This window comes from Phalacrocorax carbo, chromosome Z, assembly GCF_963921805.1.
Source record: "Phalacrocorax carbo chromosome Z, bPhaCar2.1, whole genome shotgun sequence".
In the NCBI taxonomy this organism is placed as follows: Eukaryota; Metazoa; Chordata; class Aves; order Suliformes; family Phalacrocoracidae; genus Phalacrocorax; species Phalacrocorax carbo.
In genome coordinates, this window is record NC_087548.1 from 15,141,142 (window position 1) to 15,158,740 (window position 17,599).

Consider the following 17,599-nt stretch of genomic DNA (forward strand, 5'->3'; position numbering starts at 1 on the left):
GGACAACCTTATGGCCCCTGCGTGTAAAGGGGCTGAGTATCTGGCTCAAGGAATTCCAGTGCGTTTTACAGTTTTTATTGGTGTTTCTCACTGAATGAAACATTGGTTAATGCAGTAGAAAAAGATGAAAACCCTGGACACTTATTTGCTTTATAATGCTTATATTTCTTTTTAAAAACAGCTGCTGGTAATGCTCATGCTGTGCTGACTTGCACAGTGTGATTGTCAATGCAGACAGACTGCGCTGGAAAGAGATCCTCTTCCAGTAACACAGTGACAAATAAAAAGGGGATAGAGGAAGAAGCAAAAGCGCATCAGAAAAATACTGTATGCTATGCTTGTTTCGAACTCATACATACATTTTAAGGATTAAAAGGTCCATCACAAATATCTATTTGCACTATTTAAGCAGTAAGGTACCCATGTGCAAAAAGTCTTTCTATTTGTCTAGAAAGGGATACTGCTCTTTGATAAGGGAAAAGTAGTAGAATCTTGTTTGCTTTTTAGTACAGGAAAAGTAGCAGAAATGTGACGTTCATTTACTTTAATCACTCAAATAGTTATATTTTTCTTATGTAGAACTCATATTTTCGCATAGCTGCTAATGTTTAAACATTCATTCTATTTTCTAGGTCTTATTTAATTATATAACATGTAACCTTGGTTTTACAATGTTTTTATTATATTAAAAGAACGTGGTTATTTGCATGACCTATTTATGTTGCTGCCATTCAGTCTTCTAATATATATATCACGATAGGACTTACTCTGTCCTCACTGAAGTTTGGATAACTTCATGGGCCCTACCTAGCTTTAGGCAGGATAAAACCCAAATAAATCCAGACAGCTCAGAGGCCTGAACGCACTGTAGGATAACAGCAGTCATCACCTTCTCTCCATTGCCACCACCTTGCCAGCCAGGGAAGCCTCTCTGCAACTTCAGTCCCTTTGTTTTGGACTGGTCATGCCTTTGTTCATCCTGACGCCTATCGCCATCCAGGCCTCAGAATACAGAGAGGTAACAGCTCTGGGAATCAATCGGGTGAAGCTGATCCCCTGCCAATGGCTAGTACTCTCTCAGGCAATACAGAAGATTTGCCCAAGACCCTGTGTGCAGCTGTGAGTCCACACCATGAGCACCAGGGAAGAAAAAAAGCCTTCAGGCTTGCAATAGCATAGGTATGCATAAGTAAGGCAAAGTCCCGTATAGGCTGTGTCCTCAGAGATGGTACTTTGTTAATACGCCGCTAAATGCTGACAAATATGCAACTGATAGAAAACAGAGCAGCATTCTGTTAATTACATTCATCCCACTTCAGCTCTTCTTTGTGGAGGATATAGACTAACTCATGCCAGGCAGGGGGGTTACTCTTATTCCAGGCATGCACCTGGGCATATGATGAAGCCTATCCAGAAAAGTATCTTTCCAGGAGAACAGTGGGGTGACCACAGCCAAATAGAGGTGGATTAAAGATTAGCATTAAGGTTTGTAAAGGACCCTGGTTCCCAGAAACAGCCATGAAACCTCTTCATTGAAACACATCCAACTGCTACCAAGTCAATGACAACAATTGGGTCATTAGTGGTGTTCAGTCAAGTTCTGCCAGGCTGAACTTTCACAAGCACTACGCTCCTCTGAGAGCTCTAGTATCACCATCCCCGAATATCATATGCAATTTTATAACCATGAACATAAATTTGATTGGTGTATACAGATATAAAAACTTCCAGCCTCCCTTCAGAAAGAAATAAATCCAAAGATGCACCAAAGCAAGAAGTACCACAAGCACTTCTGGTCAATAGCCAGCTTTTAGATGCGTAGTACGTATATGAAGATACAGCCACAGCTATGTCTTAACAACATGTCAGCAGGTCAGGACCAAGTAGTTTCCTTATTGTACATGACAGTATTTCCCCCAAAGCTGTTCACAAATCCCCATCTGACTCAACATCCGCACAGGGGTATATCTCAGCTTTCACATACTCCATGTACCTTCTTTACTTCAGCATAACCTTCCTCCTCCCTCCTCCTCACTTTCTGCCTCCTGTGCTCACGCAGCTGCACATGCAAAGAGAGCTTGGTGACCCTGGTTTCTATGTAGCTGCTTTATGACTCTGTGCCTGGAGCTGCCTGCTCCTCTACCCCTCTGACCATCAGGCTCCACTGCCTCTTCTGTGCTCGTGGTATATCACAGCCACTCTCCGGTCTTCGTTGCTCCCCTCATCTATGCGCAGCTCATTTGCACTATGCAAACATCTCCTAGAGGCACACAGATGCTAACCCATGAAGTAAAATAAGTCTTTTGTCGGTTATAACACTGAGTCACAGTCTAATTTTAATGATGCTGAAAAATGTTAATTACCTCCCAAGGCAATACTTGTCCCCTGCTGAATTTATTAGTTTGTTTACCAAATCTGCTCCTCTTGTGCATGTTCATTAGACAGGCTGATAAAACAGACAAAAATGTTGTGTGTGTCAGTGGGGTGGTAGAAGACCAGCTAAGCGTGGGCAGGCAGGGGAACTGTTCCTGCCAGGGAGAAGGGATGGTTAAAAGCAGTGAGATCTGGGCCAATGAAGGAGTGGCCCGGACACCACTGCCGCAGGGACACATGGCTGGATTCAGGGCAGTGTTAGGCAGGCACAAGCTGACCATGAAGCCACCCCTTCTGGCAGCAAGGGACATGGTGATGCTGGCAGGTTATTTCTGTAGGGCAGTAGTTCAGCCCCTTCTAGGCTTCCGAGGAAAAGTTGTTATTGACTTGAAGGCCTGTACTTACACAGCAGTGCTGGAGTGCTGCATCCCTGAGGAGAACAGCAGCAGGTTTTTAGTAAATATGCTTTTGGCTCAAGCTAGTTATCTCTTTGGCTGTGGGTTTTTGAAGCTATCCTTCAAAACCAGCTAAAATGTAATGTGAAGGAAGCTTACCACCTCTGTGAAGAATTATTTTAGGCTCAAATAGTTCCTTATTACTGTGATCATGAAGCCTCCCAAGTCAGCAATATGAGTGTAACAGGACATTGGCAAAACAAATCTAATGTACAGACACACAAGAAAACAGCTGATGATGCCAGGAAATGCAATTGCTAATTTATACCGACCATCCCATCCCTTTGCTAACTCGGCAGCTCTAGGTTAGAGTAAGGCTGTCTATTCCTTGGCTTTTAAGCGCCACCTGTTGAAACATGAAGCCACACGTCAGAGTCCCACACTGGAACACTCGGTGTCATCAAATCATGCAGCTCTGAAAACATCACTCAGAGGGGAACTGGAAAAAAAATCAAACCCACAACAAACTAAACAGTGTTTCACTTCTTCATAGTCTCTGGTCCCAAAGAAGTTGGGGCAAATGAAAGCAAAAATCAGAGTTTCCAGGATTTCTTCATCATTAAAATGAAGTAAGCATCACTGTCCACAGAAGCACTGACTCCAGAGTAGTAGTTCAAAAACTCATCTTTTGTAACCTAAGAATGAGAAAAACAGTGTTTACAATGTGTGATAGCTACATATTATGTCCCAGAGCAAGATGTTTATGTAACACATCCCATATTTTGCAGATAATGGTTTTGCATCTTCCAGAGAAGTCTGATTTTTAGGTCAGACATGACCTAGATCTGACATGAGGATGTGTTGCTTCAGCAAGCATTTGGTCCAATGACACTGAGGTCAATGGATTGAGCTTCTTGCATTGGGAGACAGAGCTGTTGCTATGTCCTTGAAAAATTAATTAAAGTTATCCCACTTATTGGTAAATATAGACTGCATAACTTAGATGTCACAATGAAATTAGATCAGTCTAACATTAGCACCATCACCAAATGAATGTGAAAAGCTCCAAAGCTTAGTCAAGCAATAAAAAAAATGCTAAACAAAGCAGAAGTATGTTGGTGGAAATGTCTAAAGGAATAAATCTATGCCACAAAGACAGAGTTTCTCTAAAGCAACCTGCTATATTTTTTTCCCAGAAAATGTACCTAAGCTAAAAAAAATCAGTAAATTTTGAATGCTAAAGTGTCATTTGAAAGTTAAAAAAAAATAAATTGCAGATTTGGCAAAAATATCATGTTTTCAATGAAAAAAGAACAGATTTATCTCTGGAAAATAAACAATCATCATTATGTTTTACCACAATCTGCTTTTCCACAGAAAACCAGGCTTAATTTAACTTTCACAAAACATTGCACTTCCCTTCTTTCTCATTATCCAACTTCCCAAGACATTCAACAAAATCTGGATCCCATCCCAATTCTTCAGGTGCAGCTCCTGTTGGGATCAACAGCAACACTGTAAACTGCGAGGGAGGCTGGGCCTGGGTTTTGGCAAAGACAGGGCTGCAATACCTGGCCTCGGCTGCAAATGACCAAGCTGAAGCTTTTGCATCCTACAGTGCTCCCACCTCCTGCAGCCTCTGCTGGTGTGAGAGCTGAAGAGGTGCTAGAGACAAAACTAATGCTTGCTTTGAAATTATAGGGACTTCAAACTCAGCTGGGGTAAACCAGTATGGCTGGGGACTGCTTCAAATACCAAAGTTGCTTTCAGCCACTGAAGGACTTGGTGTTAAGTACGACCTACTAGGAAACAAGCTTTCTGCTCATCCCTTCCTCCTGAGCTGGCTATGAGAAAGGAATTCTAGAGAAATGGGTCAGGCTATAATCATAGCAAAAGTCATAGAAAGTGGGCAGCTGCCGACAGCAGCAGGTTGCTTTTGGCTTTATCTGTTTTACCAGGGAAAGCTGAGTGTGCTGCTGCTGCTGCTCCCGGTGTGGAGGACAGGAGCTGGGAGGCAAAAATAACCGAAATGACCAGGCCTGCTCCCACTGCCAGCTGGTGACAGCGGGGCCCACGAGCCCAGCTCTGGGCTGGCAAAGCTCTGCTCTGCCCATGCGACTGCAGAGGTTTGAGGAAGTACTGTGTAAAAGCTGTTACGTAAAGGCAAGTAGGCTTTCATACAGCAATGTGCGCAGGTGGTTTCATCTGCAAAAACCTCAGCTGCTTCCATCTGCCTCTGCCAAGACAGCTTTGTGCCAGGAGACCAAAAAAGTTATTCAGATCAGTGAATATACCTTGTGGTCTAATTTCAAGAATATATGTCAGTGAGTGGGGCTTGCATTAAAACTCAGTTGCTTGAACCAGAAGTTTATGCTGTGGGAGAGAACATGAGCAAAACAGTTCTGGACCATAACAAGCCAAAAGTTTCCCCTCTGGAACAAAAACATGAAACCACAAAAGCACACGAGGGGCCAAACCAAAAGGCAGTAAAGGATGCCGCAGGAGTGCTGCCTTTCCCCAGGGGCTATGCTGGAGGGAGAGGCTGTCCCTTGCCTTTCCACCCCCGTGCCTTGTGCTTTTTCAGGAGGGGGCCACAGAGATGCTCTGATAGCTCAGATAGAGGTCAGAGTACAGTTTGGGGGAGGTATAAGGGAGCTTTTCCCTCTATGAGGGACCACAGGGCTCTGCCAGCATTTTTGGAGCATGCTCCTGGCGCTGCCTGGCGGGAAGGGCAGAACCCAGCCCTTACAAGGTGCTGTGCTACCAGTCAGGCTGGAGCTCAAGATGCAGGTGAAACCTTTACCTCTGGTATTGGCCCACAGCCCTGCAGACTCAGATGTTCCTATGGTATATGCCATCCTGTTTAGCATCTGTCGCACAATCAGAAAGAAGAAATAGTGCTTTGAACATGAAGCACCGACCAAGATCTGACAATTTTGATGCTAGTGCCAGATATGATCGTGTACATTGCCACCTATCTCCCTGTATCTGCAGTGTGCACTGTGCAACCACAGACTGGCAGGACAGCATGCATCACCATTTATCTCAGCATCTGCTAGGTCTGTAACCAGCACACAGTAGCCTGCAGCCGAGCATGGATGCTTGAGCTTTGCTTTTGGCTCTCCTGGATCACAGTGCAGCTGCCCCAGCAGTCAGGGACAGTGAAGTGCTGCAGGGCAGCTCTGGGCAACTGCTGTTAGCCCTGATACTCCTTCATGTCTGGTTCAAATCCCTTTAACTTGCCTTTAACCTCTGCAAAGTGCTTCCACTGAATCTTAGGTGTGTGTGCCCAGTGTACGTTATGGCTGCACATCTCCTAGTAGAGATTTTCATACTTAGCAGTCAATGCAATGCCTGTGTTTGTTCCATGAATTTGCACACATATTAATTAAATGACATTTCTTACAGCACAAATTCCAATCTGTGTTCTACAGGATCTGATTACAAGTGAAAAAAACACATATTATTTTTTCCCAGATTATTTATTTTTCCTGTAAGCACTATACCTTTTCTGCAGTTACAAGTTTTCACTCAGATTGCTCCAGAAGCAAGTCTTTTCCAACAGAAGTGAAAGGAAATTTTGTCACCAACTTTGAAGGAATCTGAAATGAGCCCTTGGAAACATGCTCGGTACAAATGTCAAAATTACTACATTGTGAAAAATGTCCTCCTGATGCTGAGAAACATATCCAGCAAGGGATGAGGTCCACACACAGACAGACCCAAGGAGCTTGGAGCTGCTATGAGGGTACCAGGGGTGCATCTGCTGTAGCTCTCACCTGCAGGGTGGGTGATGAGACCTCCTGCCAGCATGAGGGTATGAGCTCTCCTGGCTCATGTCCTTCAAATCCTCACACAAAACCTTGTTAGTCAAGCTCAGTGCAGAAATCTCCCCCTGGAGCACTCAGATTTCCCCAGCCATCACAGTCTCTGGCTACGGTTCCTGCAGGCCAGTGACAAAGCTTCTGCTGGTTTTAAAAAAGCATAGTTCCTTCCAGTACCACTCCACCCTTCTGAAAAGGTATATTGCATTTGGGGTTAAGTAAAATTGGAAAGTATTAGCACTGAAAAGACAAACTGATTGCAGTTACTCAGATCCACTGCACTTGATTAAATGTCAACACAACAGATCACTGTGGGTCTGAAGACATGAGATAGCATGTTAGAAGGAAATAGGTTTTTTCATTTTGTGATTCCCACAGTCCATTCACATTACTTTCTTTTTATTTGAAACACAGAAGACAGATTACTTGACACCCTGTTGTGGAGCCAATTAATACGTAAGAAATAAATGGATTCTACTCAAGCTGCCAGGACATGTACAGCCTCTATTGGATAGTAAATCTGTTTTTCATATAAGGTATGCTTGCACTTCAGTAGCATCACAGTAAGTAAAGGCTCCTTTTATGACTGATGAAAATTCTGTGACCCAGAGGGTAGGTCCCATCCTTTTTTCAGCATCAGAAACAGAAGATGACAAGAAAGTTACAAGTTCTTGAGTTCCCAGAAAGCTGCCTGAAGTCATAGCTTGGTCATAAACAACTATAAATACAAAAAGTAGTAAGTAACTTTCAGTGTAGGTGTGTACAGACAACAGCTACCAGACCAGTAAATGTTCCTGGAACACTAGGAAGAAAATACTGTAACATATGTATGCCCTTTAAAGAAAAATATTAGTGAGATGATCTCGCAGTACAAAAGAAATAAGTAAAGGCAGGGGAAAAAAGCTATAAGCAGGCCCACAGAGGTTTGAAACATAGTATGCACAGGAAAGATGCCTGTATGCCGAGTTGTAAGCTGGGGAGAAAACAGGGCTTCAAAGTGCATTTTGCATTTACTCTGGTCTGTGTGTCCCCTTCTTGATTTTGAGCCTCCAGGCATGGGGAACTCACATGTTCCCAGCAGCGAGCTGAGCAGTTGCTCCATCCCACAGATAAGACCCAAGAAGCCAAGGAATGCTGCAGTGCTACAGACAAGAGGGCTATATGGCCATCCTGGGACAGCCTTCCCCACAATTATAACAGTCTGCCCCAGATCACCACCCTTCCAGAGTATTTCAGTCTCCTCCTTTTGTATCCTCTGTTGAACAGAGCTGTATCTAACACCGGAGGAGGGATTACATTCAGGAGCCACAGGGACCTACTGTGGATGTCTGAGAAGAAAGCAGCAGCTCGTCTCAGAAAAGGTAAGACATGTCAGGGCTGTGGGGAGAAAAGGGACAGATCTGCGGAGTGGCTGGATGCCAGATCTGCTCTCTGATTAAGCTCTGATCCCCTGAGGCTGAGCCTACTGAAGCATCTGGGAATTATTTCTGCAGGTTGACTGTAATTGGCACAGTTACTGGAAGCTGCTATTAAGGAAAATGAGCATGGTGTTGTGCATACACTTAACCATGGGAACCTACAAAAGGTGGAAGTAAAGTCTTGCTCCTTTAATCATATGATCAGAGTTTCCAAGCGTTCTTCATCATGATGATAAAATAGACATCTGTGTCTATTGAAGCGCTGACTCCTGCATAGTAGTTCATGAATTCTTCTGTTGTGACCTGAGACAGAAGGATTTAAAATAGGAAAATGAAACTTTTTTTTTTTTTTTTAATGCTGTAAGTCATAACCAAACATTGAGAAGAACTCTAAGTGGAACTTAACACCTGCTATTTCATGTTGTTGCTAGTGAAAAAGAATCCAACAAGAAGAATTAAGACACTGAAAATTTGCATAGGTTCACTTCTTTGCTAGAAGTAAGAGCTCTTGTCCTCCAGAAACACTTGGATGGAAATGAAACATGAGGAGTTAAACTAACTCTACCAGGAAATGAAGTTAAAATCAGTGCTACCCAAGAGACAAATATGTTAATGCATTTTTTTCCAGGGATGCTATAATCTGTATTTTTGCATTATTATTAATAAAAGTGGATGGGGTTTCTGATGAAACCCAGAGACAGCTAGGAGCTTTATGTCCATTCACTAGAGAGAAGATATCATTGCTCTAAACAGGTCTCACTTAAAGAAGCAAACATTCTTTCGAATACCTAAGAGTTTTGAGTATCTTCCATGAGTATTTTGAGGTTGAATTGGTTTTGAAGTGCCCATTTAAAAAAAAACCATCAGATTAACAGACACAAACAGTGCATATCTCTTGTGATGCCTTAACTCTTGAACCATATAGGTCATTTTTTGAATAAACATTACATAGAAAAATATTTGTTCCTACTGTGTTGTGCATTTGAGAGCTAGGTAAAATGTGACAATGGGGAGAAGCGAACACTGTAGACTCTCTGACCATCAGGAACTGATTGCAAGCTTGGCTGACCCTCACTATTTCAGAGGCACCTGGCAAGTTCACAGTGAAGAGGACCTTTCTAGCAGATACTTAGGTTTCAGGCATTTCTGTTAAAAACATTTTAGGTGTTGAGCTCATACCAGTGTCATTAGTAATCTCTCATTCAGGCACAGGAAAGTCACAGGCAGTTCAGAGAAGAAACTGCAATCAGATGGGCTAATGTCAGGGTTGCTGAACAAGAGGTGAGTGTTCAGAGTAACATTTTATATGCAACTGGTACCTCTGAGGATGACACAACAGAAAAAGGAATGAAGTTCAGCTCTACCAAGTGCAAAGTCATGCCCAAGGGAAATAAAAACCATCATGTCTCTACAAACTGAGAGCCTGCCTGTTGGAAACAAAGCTAATGGAGGATTTGGGTGTCGTAGCCAGCCATTAGACAGGTAGGAGTCACCAGGGTAGTGCAGCCATGAAAACCCAGGTGCACCTCAGAAGTGTGACGTGTTAAAGACATTCCACAAAGCATTGATGAAACCTTATCTAGATTGTTATTATGAACAGCTTAGACTGAGAATATCACCATGTGAACAACGGAGATCCACAATTGCTCTGAGTTGGTCAGATGTGTAAGTTCAGACCAAAGAAGTACGCAGACACATCACAAGGGGAAAAAAAAAAGCATGCTTGGCTTGGAGATGATTACAATGTGGATGCATAAGAAGTCCATCACAGAAGGTGCCCAGGCTTTGCACCTGCACTGGAGAACTGAGGTAGAAGGCAGGAAGGGCTCCTAGCCCTGCCACAGCTAGTGGGTCCTCAGGGCACATGGCTGGCGGCAGCTTGCCCAGTCCCCGCCCTCCTTCCAACTCTCTGTGGATAAATCTATCTTTATTATGGACTGATGTCTCAGTAATTACACACACTGGAGAAATACTAACAGTAAAGTATTTCACATATTACGGAACCTGCTTTTGAAGAGGATCCTGGTATTTTTTCTCCTAAGTGAAAAATCCTCCAATTTATGCAGATCTTGAAAATCAGCAATTGGGTTAGTCTGAAGATAAACATAGAGTAACCTATGAAAGTAGAGCATTGAAGCTCCAAGCCTGTAAATGCAATCTCACATCTATCCTTCCACCTCCTGCAGAGCCCCTTTGCCTCTGAAGGTGTTAGTAAACTGCGCCAACAGGCCTACACAGAGGTGATGCATCCATTTTACGGTCCCCCATAAATGTAACACAAATGCATGTTTCGTACTGTAATCACTCTCACAGGTAATAATTGAAGTCAAATGTTGAGTCAGATGGTGATTTCATGGCTTGATATTAAGTGTTTCACTTACCTTACCATCTTTGTCATAGGGTGAATCAAAATTATCCAGAAAGGCCCTAAAAACTTGATCTTCTGTCCAGTCTCCATTTTGGTATTTGGGATGATGCTTTGCATTATACACCCCCCTTAAGTCTTCAATTGTTATGACACCATCTCCAGTCTTATCTAACTTCCTAAATGCCTGCATGATGATCTCTTTTCTTGCATTTGACATGGGAGGCTGTAAATAAATATTAACAGAATAATTTTATTTCTGCTGACTACTTGCCCAGATCCAAATTCAAGTAGCTGCTGTTAATAATAAACAACAATAATAATAATAATAAACTTCTGACAGTCTAAACTGTCCATGAGCTAGGAAGGGCAATAGATTACCAAACAAGGATGTGACTGGGACTATTCAGCGTCTAACAATATGATAGTAAATGAACGAACAGTAAGAGAGAAAATGTTACCTAGAACACTTTTCTATTATAACCATTTAAAATATTTCTAAGAAGACATTACTAATCACTTTAAGCACTGATTATTTTCTGTCTTAATTGTTTAGATTTCAGCAGAGCAAAGAGGCTCCAACCAAATTCAGTCACACCGTGGTTGACTAGAGAAAGCCACCACAGGATTAGTTCATGTTATAAGGAGATGCCTCATAAAATGACAGACAAAGAAGTGAGATTAATGGGCTGAACCACATAGGCACCCAGACTGCAATATAGGAATTTAGGTACCTAAATGAAGGCAGCAATTTATTAAAAAAATCACACGCATTTACTCCCAACTATTCTATCCTACTCGATTTGCAAGGAGCCTTATTCCTTGACTGTAAATTGCAGAGGTGTGTTGGCTTCTGAGCCCTCTCATCCACAGAGGTGTTCAGAGTGATTTTTCTCCTTTAGCATATTTAGATGGAAATAGAATATTTTAGCTTCTCAAGAGTTACTGACTTTTTAAATAGAACTGTAGACTTTGTTAATTACTAAGATGAACAATAGTGCTGTGTTTCATGCTCAGCTAATGACAAATCAAGGTTTTTTCTCCATTTAATGCAGTAATAACATAAAATCCCAAACTTACTCTCAGTGTAACAAGAAATTCATCAAAATCAATTGTTCCACTGCCATCTTTATCAAATATCCGGAAAATCTCTTGTGCTTCTTCCTTGTCTATCATCATAGCATAATCATTTAATCCTTTCACAAACTCTTTGAAATCAAGGGTCCTGCTGTTGTCATCATCCATAATACGAAATACTCTGTGGAAAATGTGCAATTTGAGGAGAATGCATAGGAAAACTTGGAGAATGCCGCAGCAGATTAGCACAGTGCCAGAGCACAGGGACACCTTACTGAGGTAACATTACCCCCTTGTACAGTCTTCTGAGAAAAAAAAAAACCAAACATGAAACAGGGAGGAAAAAAATCCCCAAAAAACAGAAAGCCCCCACACTTATTAACAGCAGAGAAGTCTTGCTTAGATTGAGTGCGTGAATTTTACACAGCTGAATTTAAATGAAATGAAGACTGCCTCAACTGAAGGAGTCTTGCTATTTGTTACACATTGTGCCATCTAAAAGCTGGGCATGTAGATAAAGTTCCAGCTGGTCACCTAGGATCCCTCTGTGATTTATGGGGCCTGGGAGAGGTTTCAGGGTGTGATGCAGCTCCCCTTTCCTAGGGGAGAGGTGACCCGCACAATCAGGGTGGCTGCAGAAGTTTAGATGCTTCCCATGAACTAGACAGCTAATAGACTGTTACACACAGAGGAATCATGCCCCAAAGGAAAGGAAGCACAAAATCTCCACTATTGGGATATTTCATTATAGAAAATACCAAAGAGAGAGATAGGTTTTATGTTCCCCCTTTCTCCATGGAAGGCGTTGTTCTGGGTCTCAAGAAAGCACCTTGCTCTGAGACACTCACAGTCCTCAGTCCTTTAATAGGCAAGCAAGTCAGTCCTGCCTCTCAAAACACAACATCCCCAAGCCCAGGCTCTGTGGGTTGTGGCATTTGCATCAGAACCAGGAAACCCGAGTTTTGGTCCCTGCTTAGATCATGAACCTCTTGCAGCTAAAACTATTAGGCTGAATAATGGATTTGGCTTCTTAGACTTACCTGCTAAGTCCTTTGATGCCTGCAGATCCACGTGCTAAACACTGCAGGCGAAGTCTTTCTACAGGGTCAGTGGTTTTGGACAGATTTCTTTTGGCCTGGATTGCCATCTCTCGGTCATGCCTTGCTGTGCCCGGCATCTGGAAGACCAAAGCACTCATGGGGCATGGATTCACATACACAAGGCAGAGTGCTGAAACCTGCCTTAGTATATGAACCATCCCAAAATCCTGACTTACAAGGTGTTGGCAAGTCTCTCATGAGGACTCATTTTGACCCTCTATTTCCTTTTCTTTATATCCTTCTATCAGAAGGGGAAATTGCCAATATGGGCCACCAACCCTGAAAGAAGAGCTCAGCCAACCACCCTGTGATTAACCCAGACATAAATATGAAAGGGTGGGTAAGAATTTGCAGCCTCCAGTGTAAGAACACAGTGAAAACTGTGGATGCAGCCAAGAGAGCACTGCTGCCCCCACATCCCTAGCAGCCCTGCTGAGCCACCTCAGCCTGGCCAGGATTGCAGGTAGCATTTGCCCACAAGTAGAGCTGTTAGAGCAAAAATTGTCCTGGGTAAGGACCTTTTCCTTATGTTTGCTTTTGTTCCTCTCTCACCCTAGTTCTCCAGAGCAGAGCTTTCTTCCATTGCTCATCTGTACAATGTCAATCACCCCAAGAGCTGACCTTGCCTACAGATGACACCTTGTGCTATTTTAACACAACTGCAGAACAGATTAACACCTTAAACTTGCACGGCATTTAGCACCCCAAGATTTCAGGTGTCTGCCAACAGCCACATAAGCCTTCCAGCTTCCCTCAGAGGAAGAGAGCAGAACAACAAAATGGGAAAACTGGCCCATGGGCTTGCAGCACTGCAACAGCACTACCAAGAGCAGCACACCCAGGCTGGCAGAGTTGCTCCTTCTCCCACAGGGATTATTTGTGCCTAGTGCTAAGAGCACCAGGGCTGGCCATGCCCATACTGACATTTTAGGGGCACGTTGAGTCCTGGCCTCTTGGCACATGCTCAGGGACAGAAATGCTGCTCCCTAGCCTGGCTGCTGGGTCTGAAGATCATAAAGGCCCCCAAAATATTTTCCAGCCTTTAAAACATCACAGGACTGGGCTGAGTTACAGCAGAGGTCTTCACTTAGAGGGCACTTGGTGCGCTGGGATGGGGAGACGAAGATGGGTGGTCCTGTGTGAGGTATCATCAGTGTACGTTGCACTTCCAATCTTGTTGTCATTGAACATGCAGAAGTGTGAATTGAAATGGTCAGAGAAAACTTCTGAGAAACAAGGAATTGAACTGTTTCATCTTAACTACTCCACCCCTGTCTACAGAGCATTGGCTACTGCAGTTGGTAATGTCACATGTACTGACTTTTGCAACACCTTCAGACAACACCAGCTGGACTTGGAGAAACAGAAAAAAAAGATGTTTTTGTTCCCCCTAAATGGTTTCAGTATTAGCTTATTGCAGAAGTCTAGCATTGCAGGAAAGAGACAATTTCAGGTTTTGCTTCAGCCAAAATGAACAAAGATCTTCTAGGAACTCATTAAGAGTGACCAGAATAAAGACCTTACAACTGTGTGAGATCAGCAGTCAAAAATGTTTTCTGCAAACAATGACCTGTCCTTAAGGGGAAATGTTTAGCTGGCAAGAATATAAAATACAGTGAGTCTACATAAACACAGTGCAAACTTTATTTACTGTATTTAATTATGTATTATAGCTTATGTATACATAATGTATATGCATTTATATAAAGTACATAACACGTGCATAGCACTGTGCAGTATGCCTCTATACTATGTTATATATTTATATAGATCTACAAATACTGAGACCAATGATGACGCAATTCATCTCCACTGCGTACCGCAAAAATCTACAAACACACACTATGCAAAGAAAGTAGTAGCTCTTTGCCTTGGGATCAGTGGAGGCATTTCCAGTACACTGCCAAGCACATCAAATAGTCATTGCAGCAAGATTCATGAATTGAGGCTAGGGAGGGACCATCTGATATGATATCTATTATGATCTCCCGTACCTCAATAAAAGCCACTGAAACTGGCCAATCCTCTTATCTCTGCAGTAAGTTCAAAGTTTGCTTCTACACCTACAAGCATTCTAGCTGAGAACTCATTATCTCTAGGCTAAATTGTTCCAGCATTGAACGATTTTCCTTTTAAAAGATATTTGTTTCTAGTCTGATTTCCCCCATCATTAGATGCTTCTTTCACTTTCTGTTACTAGTTTAAAGAGCTACTTATTAAAAATTTGTCCAGATGCAAACACTTGAAAGTCCCTTTTAAACCCTTCTTGGTTAAGTATATAGACAGAGCTCAGGACTCTTGCTACAAAATGAGTTTCCAGATGTTATATAATGCTGCTGTTGTTACTGAACTTTTCCAGTTTTTTCCAGTGTTCCTTCTGAAGTGGGACAGAGGACTCCAATAATCTCACTGATGCCATAGACAGAGATATTCTCATTTTTTTCTACATGTATCACAGTTAAAACCACAGTAAATATTTCTTTTTGTAAATCTCCATTCTCTGTAATGTTCAATAACAAAATCACCAATGCCATGTTGTTATATACAACTCAGCAATTAAAATCTGTCTGTGAAGTGATTGCACTTACATATTACACTAAAGCCTCTTAAACATGACCTGGCTTCCTGTGCCACACAGCAGTATGTGTTTGAGAATCCTTTCTATACATGCAATAAATACAGAAAACCAGGTAAATATAAACCCTATAACATGCAAGCCTGGCCCATAGTAACACATCTACCACTTCTCTATTTCTGTTGGCTCCTGGTTTAAGCAGGAGATAAACCCTTCCTAGGCTGTTAAAAGACTATACTGCATTGTAAGAAAACAGATTCAGAATCAGAGCAAAGATGGAGGAATCACAGTAATTCACACACTCTCTCCTTTCATTTTGCTTTTGCGCCTTTTTGGATAAAGTGAACTAATTAAAGATACAGTCAGGATTTGCTGAATGTAACAGTTGTCTTTATACCTTACAAATGTGTTATGTATTAATAACTATCACTAAAACAAGAAAAGGTCATAACCATAATATTATATGTTTTTAATTTTATATCTCTTCCAAGATCATCAAATGTCTTCCACGGTGAAATGAAAAAGGGGCTGGATAATTTAATTCTGAACGCTAGAAAGTTTTGTTTTGTGTAACAGCCTGGGCTATGAGCAATCACAATACCCCATTGTTTGTTTCTATGGGCAATGTTGTGTTACGCAGGCTGAACAGAAATGATTGCATCTCTTTTAACAAATACAAAACCTGAAATTTTGGGTTGGCTTTTTCCAGAAGATCTTTAAGCTGTTCAGCAACTGTGTATTTGGCAACTATCTAAACACCTTCTCATAAATCTGGCTTCCTTGCCCCCGACCCCTCTGTAGCAGCCTCCCCTCTCCCTCTCCACCATTGCCAGCATCATCCAGCTCCCGTCTTCTGCCAGGTGGTGCATTACTGCTCTTGCTATTTTGTTTGTATATATATACTTAAAAAATAAGTATAATTCTATATGTATATTAAAAAAACTACTCTTGGCTGAACCACAAGTTCAACTGACCAGAGAAGCTCAATGAGAACTAGCAAGCAAGACAGAAAAATCCTTTACCTGCAATGCTATCCTGCACCCAGGGTGAGGACCTGGGAGGTGTCGTGGGGCTGGAATGGTGTCGTGCCCCACTTCCGTCCTCTTTCCAGGGCTCTCACACAGCTCAGGCAGGAGGTGGAGGGGATGCAGGGCCTCCAGCTAACTGCAGAGTTTCCTTGTCCATCTCGTTTTACTTGTTTACACTCCCGCCTGCCTTGCTCCCCCCCTTCTTTGGGAGGCCTGGAGTTTACCAGCCGGTCTCCAAGGTGACACTGGTGGCTGTGGCTGGCCCAACCTGCAATTACACTTCTTCCCTAGGCAATTGCACTGCATTGCAAGAGTCTTTTTAACCTTTTTTTAAATCAATGCCTTCCTTCTTGTCTCAGTCCACAAGGGTTGGGTGGGAGAGAGGGAGGCACCTTGTGCTGCGCCTTATCAAGATGCCTGGGGATGCCTACAGGAGCGTGCAGCATAGCCAGCGTTGGGCATCACTGTGTTTTGATAAGATGTTTCTCTGCTCTGCAGCTGATAGGGTTGAAAAAACTTGCTGGTTCAATCGTTTACTCAAAATACAGTAGGAGAAAATAAGTAAAAGCCTGTCAATGGTGTTTCACAAAAAACAAGTTGCTGCTTTTTTTTTTTTTTTTTTTCCTGCTGATTAATTGCCATTTTGAAGACCTGCTGGTGGTGAAAACCTCTGGGGAGATGCTGTGATTGAGTTCATTTGCAGCAAGGAGAGAACTGAAAAGGTTAAACACCCCTATGATGAGGAAAAATTGCTCCCCATCTGGACACAGCTATTAACAACCCTGACTGCAGAAGGTCACAAATTTTATCACTGACATCATATAACACGTGGAGGAGGAATGGGTGTATTGACAGCCTCCTTAGGGGTAAAATGTAGCCTGTGTTATGCTCCCTGGCACTCTTTGGCAGCAGCAGGCTGAAAGCACAGCATCAGGGCTGACAGAAATGGCAGCCTGTACAAGTCGACATGGGAGCGCATGGGAAATGGCAAGAGCCCAGTTCTGCCCACAGATGAACACCGAGCAAGAATGAATAAGTGCATCATTTCCTGACAAGAGCAGAAAATTATTTTAGGCAATTACTAGAGTAATAACATTTGCATCCTGGCGGGGTGCTTATCTTTCATCGACAGGTACTTCCTGGTACTGAACAGTAGCTTGTGCAAGGCTTCGTATATGGTTTATATCTCCCATTTGGCAACTGATTGTACATTAATGCACAAGCAGGAAACAATGCTTATCTAATCATCCAGTCATTCAAAAATATTGACTTTGTGACAATGTAACATGCCCCCATCTGCTGTCTTTGTTTTGTGAATTGATCCCTGGAGACCTTCTGGGAATACAGAAGAGACAAGGGGCTCCGAATATGACCTAGGCTGTAGGCGCAGGAGAAGCAGCCCCTGCCGGCTGCCAGCACACACTGCAAAAGCAAAACAGAGACA

At 42.6% G+C, this 17,599-nt stretch overlaps 1 protein-coding gene across 2 annotated transcripts; it reads right to left on the bottom strand.

Moving 5' to 3' along the window:
* Positions 1–85: 85 nt before the first annotated feature.
* CAPSL (calcyphosine like) lies at positions 86–16,374 on the bottom strand. 2 transcript variants are annotated; one of them, XM_064437974.1, is made up of 5 exons: positions 16,150–16,374; positions 12,493–12,629; positions 11,456–11,633; positions 10,392–10,601; positions 86–3,463 (listed from the first exon to the last, which is right to left on the bottom strand). In XM_064437974.1, exons 2-5 carry the CDS (start codon positions 12,627–12,629, stop codon positions 3,362–3,364), a joined length of 627 nt encoding a protein of 208 aa, XP_064294044.1. In that variant the 5' UTR covers positions 16,150–16,374; the 3' UTR covers positions 86–3,361. The 2 variants fall into 2 exon arrangements, with proteins under 2 accessions (XP_064294044.1, XP_009511937.1); XM_009513642.2 differs by lacking the exon at positions 86–3,463 and adding an exon at positions 6,174–8,313.
* Between the last annotated feature and the right edge of the window lie 1,225 nt (positions 16,375–17,599).